General features: G+C 42.6%; 1 protein-coding gene across 1 annotated transcript in view; it reads right to left on the bottom strand.

Moving 5' to 3' along the window:
* Positions 1-14,816, bottom strand: part of TRABD2B (TraB domain containing 2B) — a 407,815-nt gene that overhangs the window by 217,361 nt on the left and 175,638 nt on the right. The window contains exon 3 of the mRNA XM_077450287.1: positions 10,243-10,389. Within this exon, the coding sequence (XP_077306413.1) occupies positions 10,243-10,389 (147 nt within the window). The remainder of the gene's footprint in view (positions 1-10,242; positions 10,390-14,816) is intronic.

Below are 14,816 nucleotides of genomic sequence, written 5' to 3'. Positions count from 1 at the left end.
TAAATTCAAATTTAAATAATAATATAACAAAATAAACTTTTTTTTTAGTATTGGGTAAAGCAAGGAAGCACAATAAACCTCTGTCAGGTTTTTGGTGTTGCTTGTGTTCCTGCTGGTGAAATTCACTTTCCTGATGCCAACATGGCAGCATACATATGATATAGCTCTGCCCCTATATCCACCCACAGGACCTGTTTAGCTCTATAAAAGTCTGACTGAGACCTACCTCCCCCATTCCAATAAGTGGCATCGATATTTCATCTCTCCAGTGAATGGGTGCTTCAAGCCTTCCCAGCAGAATCAGAGGCTGGCCTGCACGAGTTGGACATTCCCTCAAAGCCTATCTCCAGGCTACTTCTAAAGTCAGACGTTCCGACAGACTTTTCATCATACCTACCGGAAAATTAAAGAGGAAAGAGGCTTTGGCCAGAACCATCTCGCCCTGGATAGTAAAAACTATTCATGGGGCGTATAGAGTGGCTGGGAAGGATCCTCCGAAGATGGTTAGAGCTCACTCAACGAGAGCAATGTCTTCTTCTTGGGCAGCTAGGGCAGGGGTGTCTCTGGAGACAATCTGTAAGCCCTTGTACACACGGTCGGAGATTCCGACGGAATGTGTCCTATTGGACCGTTTTGTAGGATATTCCGACTGTGTGTGATCTACATCGGACTGTTCCCGTCGGAGTATCCGACGGACCAAGTTTTCCAACTTGTTGGTAAAATTTTCCGACAAAATGTTCCGATCGGACATACTCCGATCATGTGTAGAGAATTCCGATCGGACAAAGTGCCACGCATACTCAGATCAAATTCCTACACCAAAGCTATTGGCTACTAGCGTGAACGTAGTCCAGTCGTAACGAAATAACGTAATCACGTCGGATTTTCCGACAACTTTGTCCACCGTGTGTATGCAACAGTTTCGGACAAAATCCGGCGGACAAAATCCGACGGATTTGGTTGTCGGAATCTCCGACTGTGTGTACAAGGGCTTAGGCTGCTAGCTGGTCATCCCATCATACGTTCTTGAAACACTACAGGGTGGATCCAGCAGGTCTTACTACAGTAGAGTTTGTGAGGAAAACTATCCAAGCTTGTCTATTGTCAAAAAAAAGACTAAATTTGCAACATTAAACATTAAAACTCTCAAAATCTTATTATTTATCATATGTATGCTGCCATGTTGGCATCAGGAAAATGGAAAATTGTATCAAATACTTACCATAATTTTCCTTTCCTGATGCCAATACATGGCAGCATACGAACCCTCCGTCTGATCTTTGTGCTTTATACGGAGAATGAGGAAGTAGTTCTCAGACTGACTTTTATAGAGCTAAACAGGTCCTATGGGTGGATATAGGGGCGGAACTATATCATATGTATGCTGCCATGTACTGGCGTCAGGAAAGGAAAATTATGGTAAGTATTTGATACAATTTTCCATTCTCTCAACTGACCATTGTCTCTGATACATAAAGTGATGGGAAGTTCAAAAAGTTTGACTTTATACCGGGACAGGAGGTGAGGGGGAATGATGCCGTGGGGGACACTTGTTCCAGTGACAACTAAGAATTCCTCTTACTTATGTTGTGTCTCTAAATGAACAGAAATCCCCCTTAACTAGACACAAATAACAAAAAAGAAAAAAAAAAAAAAGAGCCTTCCCTTACTCTAATACCAAAAATAATGTTTTAGCTTTACATACACAGTTTATTTACTAAAACTGGAGAGTGCAAAATTTGGTGCAGTTCCCGCATAGACAGTTGGTGGTGTATGCGGAGAGTATCAAAAATTTAAAAAAACTCTTAGATGGTAAGTAACTATGGGGCTGATTTACTAAAACCAGAGAGTGCAAATTCTGGTGCGGCTCTGCATAGAAACCAATCAGCTTCCAGTTTTTTTTTTTTTGTCAAAGCTTAATTGAGCAAGCTGAAGTTATAAGCTGATTGGCTACCATGCACAGTTGCACTAGATTTTGTACTCTCCAGTTTTAGTACATTAACCCCTTAACTAGGAAAGTCTTTGGTCTATTATTAGTGGCTTAGTGTCTCTCTCAAAAGTCTGCACAGAACTTGAAACCATATCAAATGATGCCTGATGTATGGGAAATGGTATGCCTGGAAACCTCTTTAGGTCTACTGCACTGGGAGTTTTTTTGTTTTTTTTTTAACTCAGATACTTACAAAGAGTGATGCATGCTTAAATCCCAAACCTTCAATTTAAATCAGATAAATACATTCCAGGGACCTAAAAAACAAAAGCTGTGCAAAGTCTTATGCCCTGTACACACAGTTGGACTTTCCGACGGAAAATGTGCAATCGGATCGAGTTGTCGGAAAATCTGATCGTGTGTGGGCTCCATCTGACTTTTTTCCTTCGCAATTTCCGACAAAGTTTGAGAGCTGGATCTAAAATTTTCTGACAACAAAATCTGATCTTCCGATCGTGTGTAGACAATTCTGACAGACAAAGTGCCACGCATGCTCAGAATGAATTACGAGACAAAAGCTATTGGCTACTGGCCTCTTTATATTCCCACGTACGTGTTGTACGTCACCGTGTTCTGAACAATTGGATTTTCTGAGAAGTTTGTGTGTATGCAAGACAAGTTTGAGCCAAAAGCCATCGGAAGAATCCGTTGGTGTTGTCAGAATGTCCAACCGTGTGTACAGGGCATGACAGTTTGCTTTCTTTACAAAACACATACTTAGTAGAGAAGTCCATGCCAGAATGCTGTAGAGAAAGACACTTGCTCCTTGTATGAAAGCAGTGGTCCTTCTGCAGAGATCTAACATCCCCCCAACAAATCAAAACTAGAGCTCTCCAATTAACAGGGAGCATCAGATTTGCTGATTGCAGAGCTATAGGACTGACTCAACAAGAGGTGTGTTGGACCTCTGCAGAGGGACCTCTACTTCCACACAGAGAACAAGGGTCCATCTCTGCAGCATTCTGGCAAGGAGCAGGCTTTTCAAAGAAAACAGACTTCATACATCTTTTTTGTTCATACACCTGTAATGTATTTAGCTGATTTAAATTGATGGTTCAATATAACTTTAAGGTCCTTTTTATATATAGTGTGACAATTGAATGCACTGGAACACGCATGGCACACAGAAAACTATTGATTTTTGTGTCCTATTCACACTGCAATGCACCTCGGGAGGAGCAGTGCAGTGAGCTGTGATAAAATGCAGGCATGCTGCATTTAATCGTAGGGCACTGGAGAGGATGGCATGGCACTGTACAGCAGCGCTAAACACTGTTCTTCTGTACAGTGACATGACGTGTCACTTTTGCGCACTTCAAATAAAGTTTTTACAAAAAAAGAAAAAACTAAAAGCTGTGTGATGAGCTGCAATGCGCATCACACCGCCCCCTACTGCTGGCTCAATGGAGTCAAAATGGATAGCCGGCGGACACTAAACCACTGTGGTTTAGTGTGCAGGGCAGTGTGAGCTGGCACTAAAGGGATAATTGAAGAGGGTACTTTTATTGACTCCATGACTGATAAAGAAAGACCCTAAAACTTAGCACTTTTGAACATTTTAAAGTGTATTTAAAAGCCAAAATATTGGCTAGGGAATGGTTTATACCCCTTTCAGGTTTTTTTTTTTTTTGTCACTTCTGTCTCGCTGGAGAGATTTCCTTTTACTTCCTTTCCTGTAGATATAACATGAAGTGGGGGAAAATCTCTCTAAAGGGGAAATTCCTCTTTGGACAGTTGTCACTAAAACAAGTGTCCGCATTGGAGAGTTTTTCCTCTTCCTGTTCTCGTTTTATATTTTCCCTCATTAGTCACTAGGCCAAAAAAGAAAAGGTGACACAAACAACAATACAAACTGTATAGGGGATGTAACTTCAGTACATTCACACTACACGGCTAAGAGACACCCTCCTTCCAATAGTTGTACATCCCACTGTAGTACATGTAGGCATTGCGGATGATTTACTAAAACTGGAGCGTGCAAAATCTGGTGCAGGTCAGGAAACCAATCAGCTTCCAGGTTTTTTTTTTTTGTCAAAGCTTAATTGAACAAGCTGAAGTTAGAAACTGATTGGCTACCATGCAGAGCTGTGCCAGATTTTACACGCTCCAGTTTTAGTAAATCAATTCCAGAGTCTACATGAGAGTGACAACTCTGTTCTAAATTCAGGAGCAGTGCACCATCACAGGAAGCTGCATTACATGGACTTCACTAGCAGAATTAACAGGTATTTTTGAAATTTTACAGGAGGACTAAGGCCTTGTTTAGAGGTGGATCACTTTTTAGAGGGCCTCTTGTTTAATGTCTTTTTTTTTTTTTTTAAGCCAATCAAGTATTTCCTATTGAAATACGTTGCTGCAACTGCGAACCAAGCATTTGGTTTGTGGTTGCAGTGCAGCCCCATTAATCTGAATGAGCCGCATTTGGCAGTGGTGCTTCCTGTCAAATATGACTTCCTATATCATTTTTACTGCAATGCAAAGCAGTCTGGCCTCAGCAACATGAACCACCCTGTCTGGTCATTGCATAAATTAGGTGGGAAGCTGGCAACACAGATCAGTCATGTGTTTTTACCCCTTTACCCACTGCCGTCTGTGTTAAGCCTAAGAGATAGCTGTAAGTGCAGATAATTAAGTGCTACAGTACTTTAAGCCAACAGTTTTTGAAATATTTTGACCCAGTCAAACAGATGACATCTGTTTTCAGCACGGCTTTGTCTACATGAAGAAGTTATCTGCACCCAAAGCAGTAGCCTTTTAAGTCTTGTCCCAATCCTGCAAATAATGTCAAAGAGATCTATGTGTTGACAAGATAATCTGGAAATACTCTGATTATTACCTAGATGTATGATTTATCTTTAATAAATAAACTCCTCCACCATGACAGGAGCCCTCTAGTTTTCACTGTCTTTCCATATTGCTTCAAGACCTGGAGCATCAGAATTTCATTTTGTGTTTCATTTATCAAGGATCATGATATTGTTTCAGCCCGGCCCAGAACATCTGCTTCTCAGATCCCTCAACTCTGCTTCCACTTATGCCTCTCCTCTAAGCCACAGAGCCGCTTAGAAACCATGACACTTTTATTACCGGAGATTACCACATATTTACTGGATGAGTCGACCATCGTATGTGTACCTTACATATAGGCATTAGCTGGCAGGAAATAGGTGGAGTCTGGCCAGATTGAGGGCAGCGGGAGTTAAAGGGTTAGTTCACCTTTGTGCTAAAATTTACTATGCAATAATGGGTCCCCAGTATACTGAAATTTACATTGGGAGAGATCTGCCATGTCATGTGCAAAACGTAAGAACCAGAATATAAGGAACAAGTTATTCTCCTTTGCTCCCCCCGGCAGCTACATAAAAGTATCCACAGCAAGGTGAGGAGTAGAGGAGATCTTGGCCGTCAAAGGGGAGCTTGAAAAAAGTGGGCATCTGTCATCACCATCGGCAGAGCGCACATTCAGAAACGCGTTGCATCATGCCCGGTGACTTCAGACGCTGCTTCGGTCCACGTGCATTCCAGCCCCTCTTCCTGTTCCAGCCTAACACATCTAGCTGATGATCGGCGCCCACTGGAGATAAGGCTACTAAACCACCACTGCAACTCACCTTACAGGACTCCACAATGTGCTTAATTTACCTTACCTATGGTAGGTGACCGCGATATTGTGTCAATCTCGCCGCTTTTATCGGCGAGATTGACACCCTACGAGCCCCATCGTGGGAGCCAGCGCCGAGCTGGCTCGCATCGAGAAAGGAAAACCCCCGAAGACGGAAGACCCCCGGAGCTGTGCAATAAACTATTTTAACCCTTGTGTGTTGTATTTTTTTTACATTTTTTTCACAGGTGAATGGGTAGGGGTACATTGTACCCCATACTCATTCACATAGGGTGGGGGGCCGGTATCCGGGGGCCCCCTTATTAAAGGGGCTCCCGGATTCCGATAAGCCCCCCGCCCGCAGACCCCGACAACCAACGGCCAGGGTTGTCGGGAAGAGGCCCTTGTCCTCATCAACATGGGGACAAGGCACCCCCCATGTTGAGGGCATGCGGCCTGGTACGGCTCAGGAGGGGGGGTGCTCGCTCGTCCCCACCCCCTTTCCTGACCGGCCGGGCTGCGTGCTCGGATAGGGGTCTGGTATGGATTTTGGGGGGGACCCCACGCGATTTTTTTCGGTGAAGGGGATTCCCCTTAACATCCCTACCAAACCTAAGGGCCTGGTATGCACCCGAGAAGGCATGCAGGCTTCATGAGTGAGGCGACATTATCGCCTCGCTCTGGCTACTATAGGAAAATTATATTTTCCTATTGCAGCCAGCGCAACGGGATCGCGCTGGTTAGAGAAGCCTGTCACCGGGAACCAGCGCGACAGTATCGCGCTGGAAACACAATATCAGCGGCACCTACTGTAGATGTAAGTGCTTTTATGCCTTAATAAATGTCATACAGTATACTTCAGTGGCGCTTCTATTTTTGTTTTTCAAATTCTTAACCGATCTCAAAAATGAGGGATTCCAGTGCTCCAGTGCAGGTAATCCAATAGCAAATTCCTCCAAAAGAGTCAGCAACATGGCAAGATCTTCAAAAAGTACAAAAGTTTATTGTTTTTGAAATGCAATATAGCTAAAATGCATTTGTAGGTCTGCTAAGTCAGATTTTAACCTAACGTGCCAATAATATTTTGAAATTTTGGAAGATCTTGTCATGTTGCTAGCTGTTATGGATGGACTAGATTGTAAAGTCCTTGAGGACAGGGACCTGCATGTGAATGTGCATTATGTAAAGTGCTGCTTTATCATCACTATATGAATCGAATAATAAAAATAGGAGGATAGTGACATGATATGCAAGAAGAGAGGGGGCTGTGCTCGGAAATTGACTCTCCTTAAGTAGTTGATTTTTCTAAGTTCAGAGTCACATTGCAATGAATAAAAATTTATGAAAGGAAAACACTGAAAATAAACTTTTAAATACTTAATTTTCTGGAAATCTCCTACGATCCAATTTGACTTACTAAAGGCCAAGATGTCTTGGATCATGATCAATAAACGTCTCTCTTAATTATTACAAGATAAGATGCCTTTTTTAAAAAAAATATATGGGACCCTTGGATCAAATACCTGATGGCTACCAGCTAACCAAGTACAGAAGTCTGCTAGGATCAATTCTTTTCTCTCTGTATTTCGGCTCCCAGACTATCTGGGGAATTTCAAAAGCCAACTGGTGGCCACTATGAGTTTTGCACCATGTTTGGACATCTCTTGTGAGCCCTGCTTGGACTAGATAGTGCTACAATGGTTATGACAGACCTTCAAAATGTGTTGGCCTACATTTTGATAATTCTCTATTTCAGTTCCCTACACAGAAGTCAGGAATGATTACTGTTTTTGTACTTCTCTTTGTTACAAAACACTTGTTCGGCATTGTAAACAGTCGATGATGTGATGAAAATTAGTATTTTTCTCACAATGCCAAAACTTTAATAAAAAAGATTAGAAATGAAAAAGTTTATTTTTCCAGTAATATTTTTCTGGAATTTTTAGGTTGGTGGTCTTTAAGGCATAGCCATCCTTAAATGTTTTATTTGTAAGCCTGTTTCCATGTGTTCTAGATAAAGGGACCCTGTTAGTAAAATACCTGTTTATTATTGCCGTTATCCCCTAGCATATGCTACTTCTCTGGCCCCCATGGTGACCACCAGCTTCACTATCTATTACAATTAACCCTGTAAAACAAATCAACCCTGTACCGGGATTTTAGAACTCCTAGCTCACATTTTGCTGTGGGCCAATGACTCACTAAGCAGCAGAGCATGACGGTCTGTGAACTCGCAACTTATGGTTGAGGCAATAGGAGTACAGGGATCCCAATAATTGAGCAATCCTTCAAGTAGATCTTGATTTACCCTGCCCTGAATACAGTCATTTTGATTACGTTCATAATAATTTCCTAAGAATAAAGCAAATGAAAACTGTTTATGTTTTCAAAACTAAAGTCAAAGTATATTTCAGTGGCTGTCCTATGGATTGATTGCAGAGTTCATTGACATTCACTGAACTGCTGAATTGAGAGTGCCTCCTAGAGCTTAGGATGCGGGGGAGTGTGTTAGTGTAGCGACTTTTTCCAATAACCATTAAAGTAGCAACCATCTGCCATGGCCCCCTTCAAATATAAGCAAGGTCTTGCTCTTAAGCCTCTAGTTATGATGAGAGGACTTACATGCAAAGACTCTGAAAGTCCTTATAATTGGGCTTTGTTGCTACACATTCTTGTTCAAATCTTTTCAGACTAAACCAAGAAGCCAATCGCTCACGCGGCCCAGCCAAGGGGACAGAACTGTAATCCCATTATTTCTTGGGGCAAATGAGAGCCACGTGTTGGTCTTCAGTGATGGAAGCTAAAGAGGAAGGAAGATGGATTACAGAGGATGACCAGTGGAGCCAGACTGACGCAACATGTAGCTGGGTGGGGTGGGACTGCAACTGCGGGGAATGCTTGTATATTATCTAGTATTTAGATTACATTCAGTTTCTTAGAGCTGAACTCCAGACAGATATTAAAGATTCACCACTGAATTCAGTTATATATTCATAAAAAAAATAACTTCTGATACAAATGCCTGAATTTGACTTAAAACCCAACTCCAGACAATTTTTATTTCAGCCTGCATGGGTTAACTGCTCATTTTGTTTAGGGGTTAACACAGAGCCAATACTCACCCGATCCCTCAATCTTACAAGAAATGGCACCACTCCCCCACGTTCAACGGTGGACTGTTCCTGATATCTTCATGTCCAGAACCGTTCTGTGGGCGTGAAGACATCAGGAACACTCCACCGCACCAGACCAGTGGATCGTGGGGGGGGGGGGGATGAGCCAAAGGGACTGGTCTTGCGCTGGGAGGATCAGAGGATTAGGTAAGTATATCTCGGCTCCCCGTGCCCCTAGACAAAAACTAGCTGCACAGCCCCACTGCATGGCAAAAACAATGAGCTTGGAGTTCAGCATTAATTTTAACATCCGATAATCTCCTGTATAGCAGCAGGAGGCCTTGAGTACAGAGATGGTTTCATCACCCTGCTGCCGCTCCATCAACGTTAGAGGCAGACATGTGACCTAGCTTTGTTGCTTAACTACAACAAAGAAAAATTAGGTCACCAGCCTCGTTGAGCTGTGTGTTAGGCTCTATTCACACCTGAGCGTAGTGCAGGGACAGCTGCTGCAGTGTATTTTGTTTTGTTTTTTGCGTTTTTTAGTGGATCGTTTTTGGATCTGCACCATTTCAGTGGGCATCCCTATTCTCCAAAAACACTCCAAAGAAGCCCATGTACCAAATCTTGCGATTTTTGCCACAATTGTAGTGTGTTTTTTTGCTTGACAATCGTGGTGAAATCACACTGCGTTTGGGTTGCCATTAAGAAATAATGACATTGCAAATACGTCCCGTGTTTATGTGATTCTGGAATCTTGGGCAGAATCTTGGCATTTCTGTCCACGATTCAAATCGCCTAGGTGCCTCAGATCTGTGTCAGTCTGAAGACTTGGAGAACAGAAATACAAATCCTTTGCCAGCTAACATTTGCTGTGTATTTTATTCCAGATGAACAAGTTATATCATCTGCATCTGAGTCCTGGATTTGAATCTGGGGCATTATTTGCATTGAATTTATATGTTCTATCCCTGTCTGCGTGGGCTTCCTGTAGCTGCTCTGGCTTCTCACATTCCAAAAACACACTGGTAGGTTGACTGATTTCCTTCAAAATTGTCCTGAGTGTAGGAAGGTCATAGGATTGCGGACATTGCGTACATTTTCAGAGTTAGGCACGAAACCAACACTATGCAACCAAACCTTTGTGAACACTTGGGCATGACATCTACCATATGGGCAAAAGTAGGCAGACATCCTTCCAGATTATTGAGTTTAGGTGTTTCCAGTGAAGGGTACTATAATGCTACAGCAAGCATGCTAGATAATGATGCACTTCCAACCTTCTGTTAATAGTCTGATCAAGGCTCTTTTCTATTCCAGCATGCCTGTGCACCTATGTACAAAACCAGCTCCATAAAGACATGGTTTGATAAATATGGGTGGTAGAGTATTACTTTATCTTTCTTGACACCCACTTATCCCTTCAAAAAAATCTTTCAAAAGTGTTCTCTGGTTTTCTTCATCTGATTGAAATATAAATCTGCTTAGTGAGAACACAATACTAACAAGAGTGACATCAATCTCAACATAGTATATACCTGTGATGTGTCATGATTGAAGATTATAGAGTTGAGGTCTCCACAGTTATAATGCTTGATGAGGTCTTCTGTTGTGTAAGGGGCTTGAAAGCTCCCAGCCCGTAGACTCTCATGCTGCAGCAATGTCTGGTTTAAAGCAAATAAAACCTGAAAGAAAAAAAAATCACAAAGTTAGGCTCTATCTTCAAAACTTACAAACTTATTCAACAGCACTTTATAGCATCCAATCATATTTTTGTAGTTAACCAATAAGGATAAATTCCAACTTGGTTGATTTAGTTTATAGCATTCTACACACAGTGCTCATTACCTTACCAAGATGTTCATGTACCGCTGCACTTTGATTAGACAAGTCAACGTGATTAGCCAACATCCATATGATGGCCACCAATTACACATTTTTGTAATACAGATCCAGAAAAATAATACATTGGCCAGCTTAAGCCTAAATATCTCTATACAATGAGCTGTCTTTTATTATTACAAGAGGAATGTAAACATGTATTGAAGGGTCTGTTTGAGATGGACGGTTCAGCGAATTAAAAACCCAACTGTTGGCTTAATATCTCTGGGCAAACAGCAAATACCAACTCCTCCACAGCAACCAATCAGCTACTAGCTTGGAAAAATGTCCTAATGAACATTTCATTGGTTACCATTAGTTATCAGAAACTGTGGTGTACTTGGGTGGCTAGCTTCTAGTTTTTCATTAAAGGAAATGTTTGCACAGCACTGTTAAATGAATTTACATTGATCCGATCCAAGACTACACATTCTCAGATCCTGACGTGTGACATTGGCAGCAGAACTGTTCATATCAGACACTGCCATTTGACTTTTAGCGTTATTACGGATTTATTTGCTCCTTCTGTTCTCCTAAGCAGAGGTTTGGTCAGTGTTTGAATGGAGGGGAACACTCAAGGCACCCATAGGAGAACTGTGCCAACTTCATCTTCACAGCAGGGGATTACAGGAAAAAAACACAGGGGCATCAACCATGATCATTTAGCAACTTCAGCTTTACTGGAGCTTAGGCATGGTCATGGTTATTTCCGCTCCAGAATACATACAATGTCTATATTAGGCAACAACATCAAACAGTTATCCAGCTCCTCTGTACCACCATCATTCTCTAAGGTGGTCCCCTAATATACCAGTGACTTAAGATTATATAGAGCAGTGATAGCGAACCTTGGCACCCCAGATGTTTTGGAACTACATTTCCCATGATGCTCATGCACTCTGCAGTGTAGTAGAGCATCATGGGAAATGTAGTTCCAAAACATCTGGGGTGCTAAGGTTCGCCATCACTGATATAGAGCCTATCCAGCAGTTTATGGTCAGATCAGTGGAGTGATCTATGTCCATGTTAATGGACAGTAAATGACCTGTGCAGATACCTGCTAGTCAACTTATCTTGGTAGAAGTACAATCTGGATGACGTGTTTCCTCCAGCCAATGCCTACTGTTGTCCCCTAAACATAAGAGCCTCTACTTAGTACATAAACATGTATACTTGGGCAAAATAGTAGTAGATATTTATTTCATGATCATTGTGCATTGCTGAAATAGGTGGCTCTATAATATTAGACTGTATGGGTGCTATAAAGAAACGGTTCAGAATGTACAGTTAGCCATGGGGCATTACAGGTACTTATATAGCACCTTCAATTTGCACAGCACTTCACATACACATATTGTACATATACATCAGTCCCTGTCCTCAAGTTGCATACCATCCAAGGTTCCTAACTCACATTCATAGATATACTAGGTATCCTAGATATACAAATTTAGGCAGGACCCAATTAACCTACAAGCATGTCTGTCAGGGAAGGCATGGCCATGCAGCAGGAATCGCACAGCCGATGCGCACATGAACAGTGCGCTGGCACGCGCACACAAATTCTCCTGCGCGAACACGTGCGCCTGTCACCAACGTTGGCGCCAAAGGGGCTATTTAAAGTGAATGAACCAAAGACTCTTTGCTGTTTGGACTGCAGCTTCTGTGTGTCCTGAAACCTGTTATCTGTGCTGACCTCTGATCCTTGACCCAGCTTGCTCTTACTAACCCTGCCTGCTTGATACCCTGACTCCAGCTTGTTTTTTGGACTTCTCTCCTGCCTGCTGCTCTGCCTGAACCACCAGAACGTTACCGACCCTGCCTGCCTGACTCTGCATCTACTGATCCAGCCTGCTGCAGTTCTGCTCTGTGAATCGCATCAGTTCCTGTTTCTTCTGCGATACAGTCTGCCACAGTTCTGGTCTACCCAGCCCTACTGGTCTGTCTGCTGCATCTCCAGCTACGAGCATCCAGCCATACCGATACTGGATTGATCCTAGGCACTCCTGCGTCACCGTGCTTCTGTGGCTGCTGTCTCAACCTCAGGGGCCCACAAGCCGGTGCGGCAAGAGGATCTCCTCTACACGTCAGGCTTACGATACAGGTATGTGACAATGTCTTTGGAGTGTGGGAGGAAACTAGAATACCTGCCACAGGTAGCACATGTGTTGTGGTTGGGATTTGAAGAGTTGCTTGGCAGAAGTGCCAAGCCACTGTGCTGAGCATAAAGGAATGATTTGCATTGCTCTTCCCACTATTTTTGAATTGGGAATAAATGCTACAGTTTTGTGATGGAAATTAGACATATTTATATACTTTGTTTTAAGAAGGCTCTACATTCTTGAAGTGGAGGGATTTTTGGTTCTTTTTGACCCACCTCACTGTAATATGGATATACTGCACCACTGTTCCTCAGATTGTGGGGTAGGCTTCCCCTGGGGCCCTTGCTTTAACTGGAAATGGTCAACTCTATAATCAAAATGGTTTTGTTTTTTAACAGGTAAGGAAGGCTTAAAACTGTAGTCAGGTTTTTTTGCTGTCAGTGACTCTTTTGGGGGATTCCTTACTTCCTGTCCCACTGCCCAGTTTTGTCACCAAATAAATAAATAGATAAAAAGTGTTGGCAAGAGTTTGGCTGTAACCCTACATCTGCAGCATGCAAGACTGGTTCTTCATCTGTAACATAAAAGAGTTTTTATTGCTTTTATGAGAAGATTATAACTGTCAGCCCTACAAATCAACCTTGACCCTTTTTTCACCTAAAATATATTTAGTTTCCCTAAGGAATTCAGGGTGTTGCTCTCATCTTTGCCTTCCCATGTCTACAAAATTACTTACATTTTCAACTTTGACACCAGCAAAACATACTTCTGCTTTGTTCTTTCGGAGACTGACACAAGTGCATGTGTTCACACAATTCCGATAATTTATTCCTGAAAACCAGCTCCAGTGTAAGTGAGACTGGCACCTTCAAGAAATGTGCAAAGTGAAGTTAAGGCTTCAGCAATCAGTTGAACCTTTTTTAAATGCTGAAAGATGTAACCTGCTATGAATTAGCGTACACCATATTGGTTTCTAAGATTGCTGCAGGGTCAGCTTTCTTGTCATCTGAAGAAAGCTTTGTTTACAGCTAACCTGTCACTTTGCCCATTCAGGAGGAATAACAGATCACCCAACAGGCCACCTCCTGCTTTTTAAATACTGGATTTCCCCACACCCACCCACCACTTGAAGGGGTTTAATTCTCATTAAGTCTTGGGTAGAGGTATAAGGTGTATTACTTTATTCCTTGCTCTAGAAGGCTTCCCCCAGCTTATGTGACCGTTCTTTGAAAACCTTTTTTCCAAGGCTCCCCGGGCCAACGCTTGTATTATGTACAATGCAGGACCAACCATTAATGATTGGAGGTTATTTTTTTATTTTTATGTAAGAGGTTTAAAGGTGCCACTAACCACCAATAATTGTGGGATTGTTTTTTTTTTTAAAGGCGGGTGGTTAAAGTGGAACTGATCGGCAATAAAAATTGAGATTGCTTTGTTGGTTGTTAAATATACATTTTAGAGGTCTACACATCAGACCAAAAAAGAGGGACAACCGAGGAGGAAAAAAGGACAGAGGGATTTGGTTCCCATAAAGGGACAGTCCATTCAAATGAAAGATAGTTGGGATTTCCCCACACCCACCCACCACTTGAAGGGGTTTAATTCTCATTAAGTCTTGGGTAGAGGTATAAGGTGTATTACTTTATTCCTTGCTCTAGAAGGCTTCCCCCAGCTTATGCGACCGTTCACTGAAAACCTTTTCTCCAAGGCTCCCCGGGCCAACGCTTGTATTATGTACAATGCAGGACCAACCATTAATGATTGGAGGTTATTTTTTTTTTAATGTAAGAGGTTTAAAAGTACCACTAACCACCAATAATTGTGGGATTGTTTTTTTTTTTTTAAAGGTGGGTGGTTAAAGCGGTTCTTCACCCTAAGGGGAGGTTCCGCTAATCTGATCCCTCCCCCCCTCCGGTGCCACAATCGGCACCTTTCAAGGGGGAGGGGGGTGAAGTTACCTGGATAATCCAGGTATCTGCACCCACTTCCAGGCAGACCGCCGCAGACGCCCCGCCCCCCGTTGTGTTCTGGGAAACACACAGTTCCCAGGACACAGCGGGGGATCTGTAGAGACGCGCAGCACGACTCGCGCATGCGCAGTAGGGAACCGGGCAGTGAAGCCGCCATGC

The sequence above is a fragment of the Lithobates pipiens genome, unplaced genomic scaffold, assembly GCF_037356315.1.
Source record: "Lithobates pipiens isolate NorthernLeopardFrog02 unplaced genomic scaffold, aLitPip1_a1.2 Scaffold_23, whole genome shotgun sequence".
Classification (NCBI taxonomy): domain Eukaryota; kingdom Metazoa; phylum Chordata; class Amphibia; order Anura; family Ranidae; genus Lithobates; species Lithobates pipiens.
The sequence above is the reverse complement of the archived record's forward strand: the minus strand, read 5'-3'. Positions and strand labels throughout refer to the sequence as shown.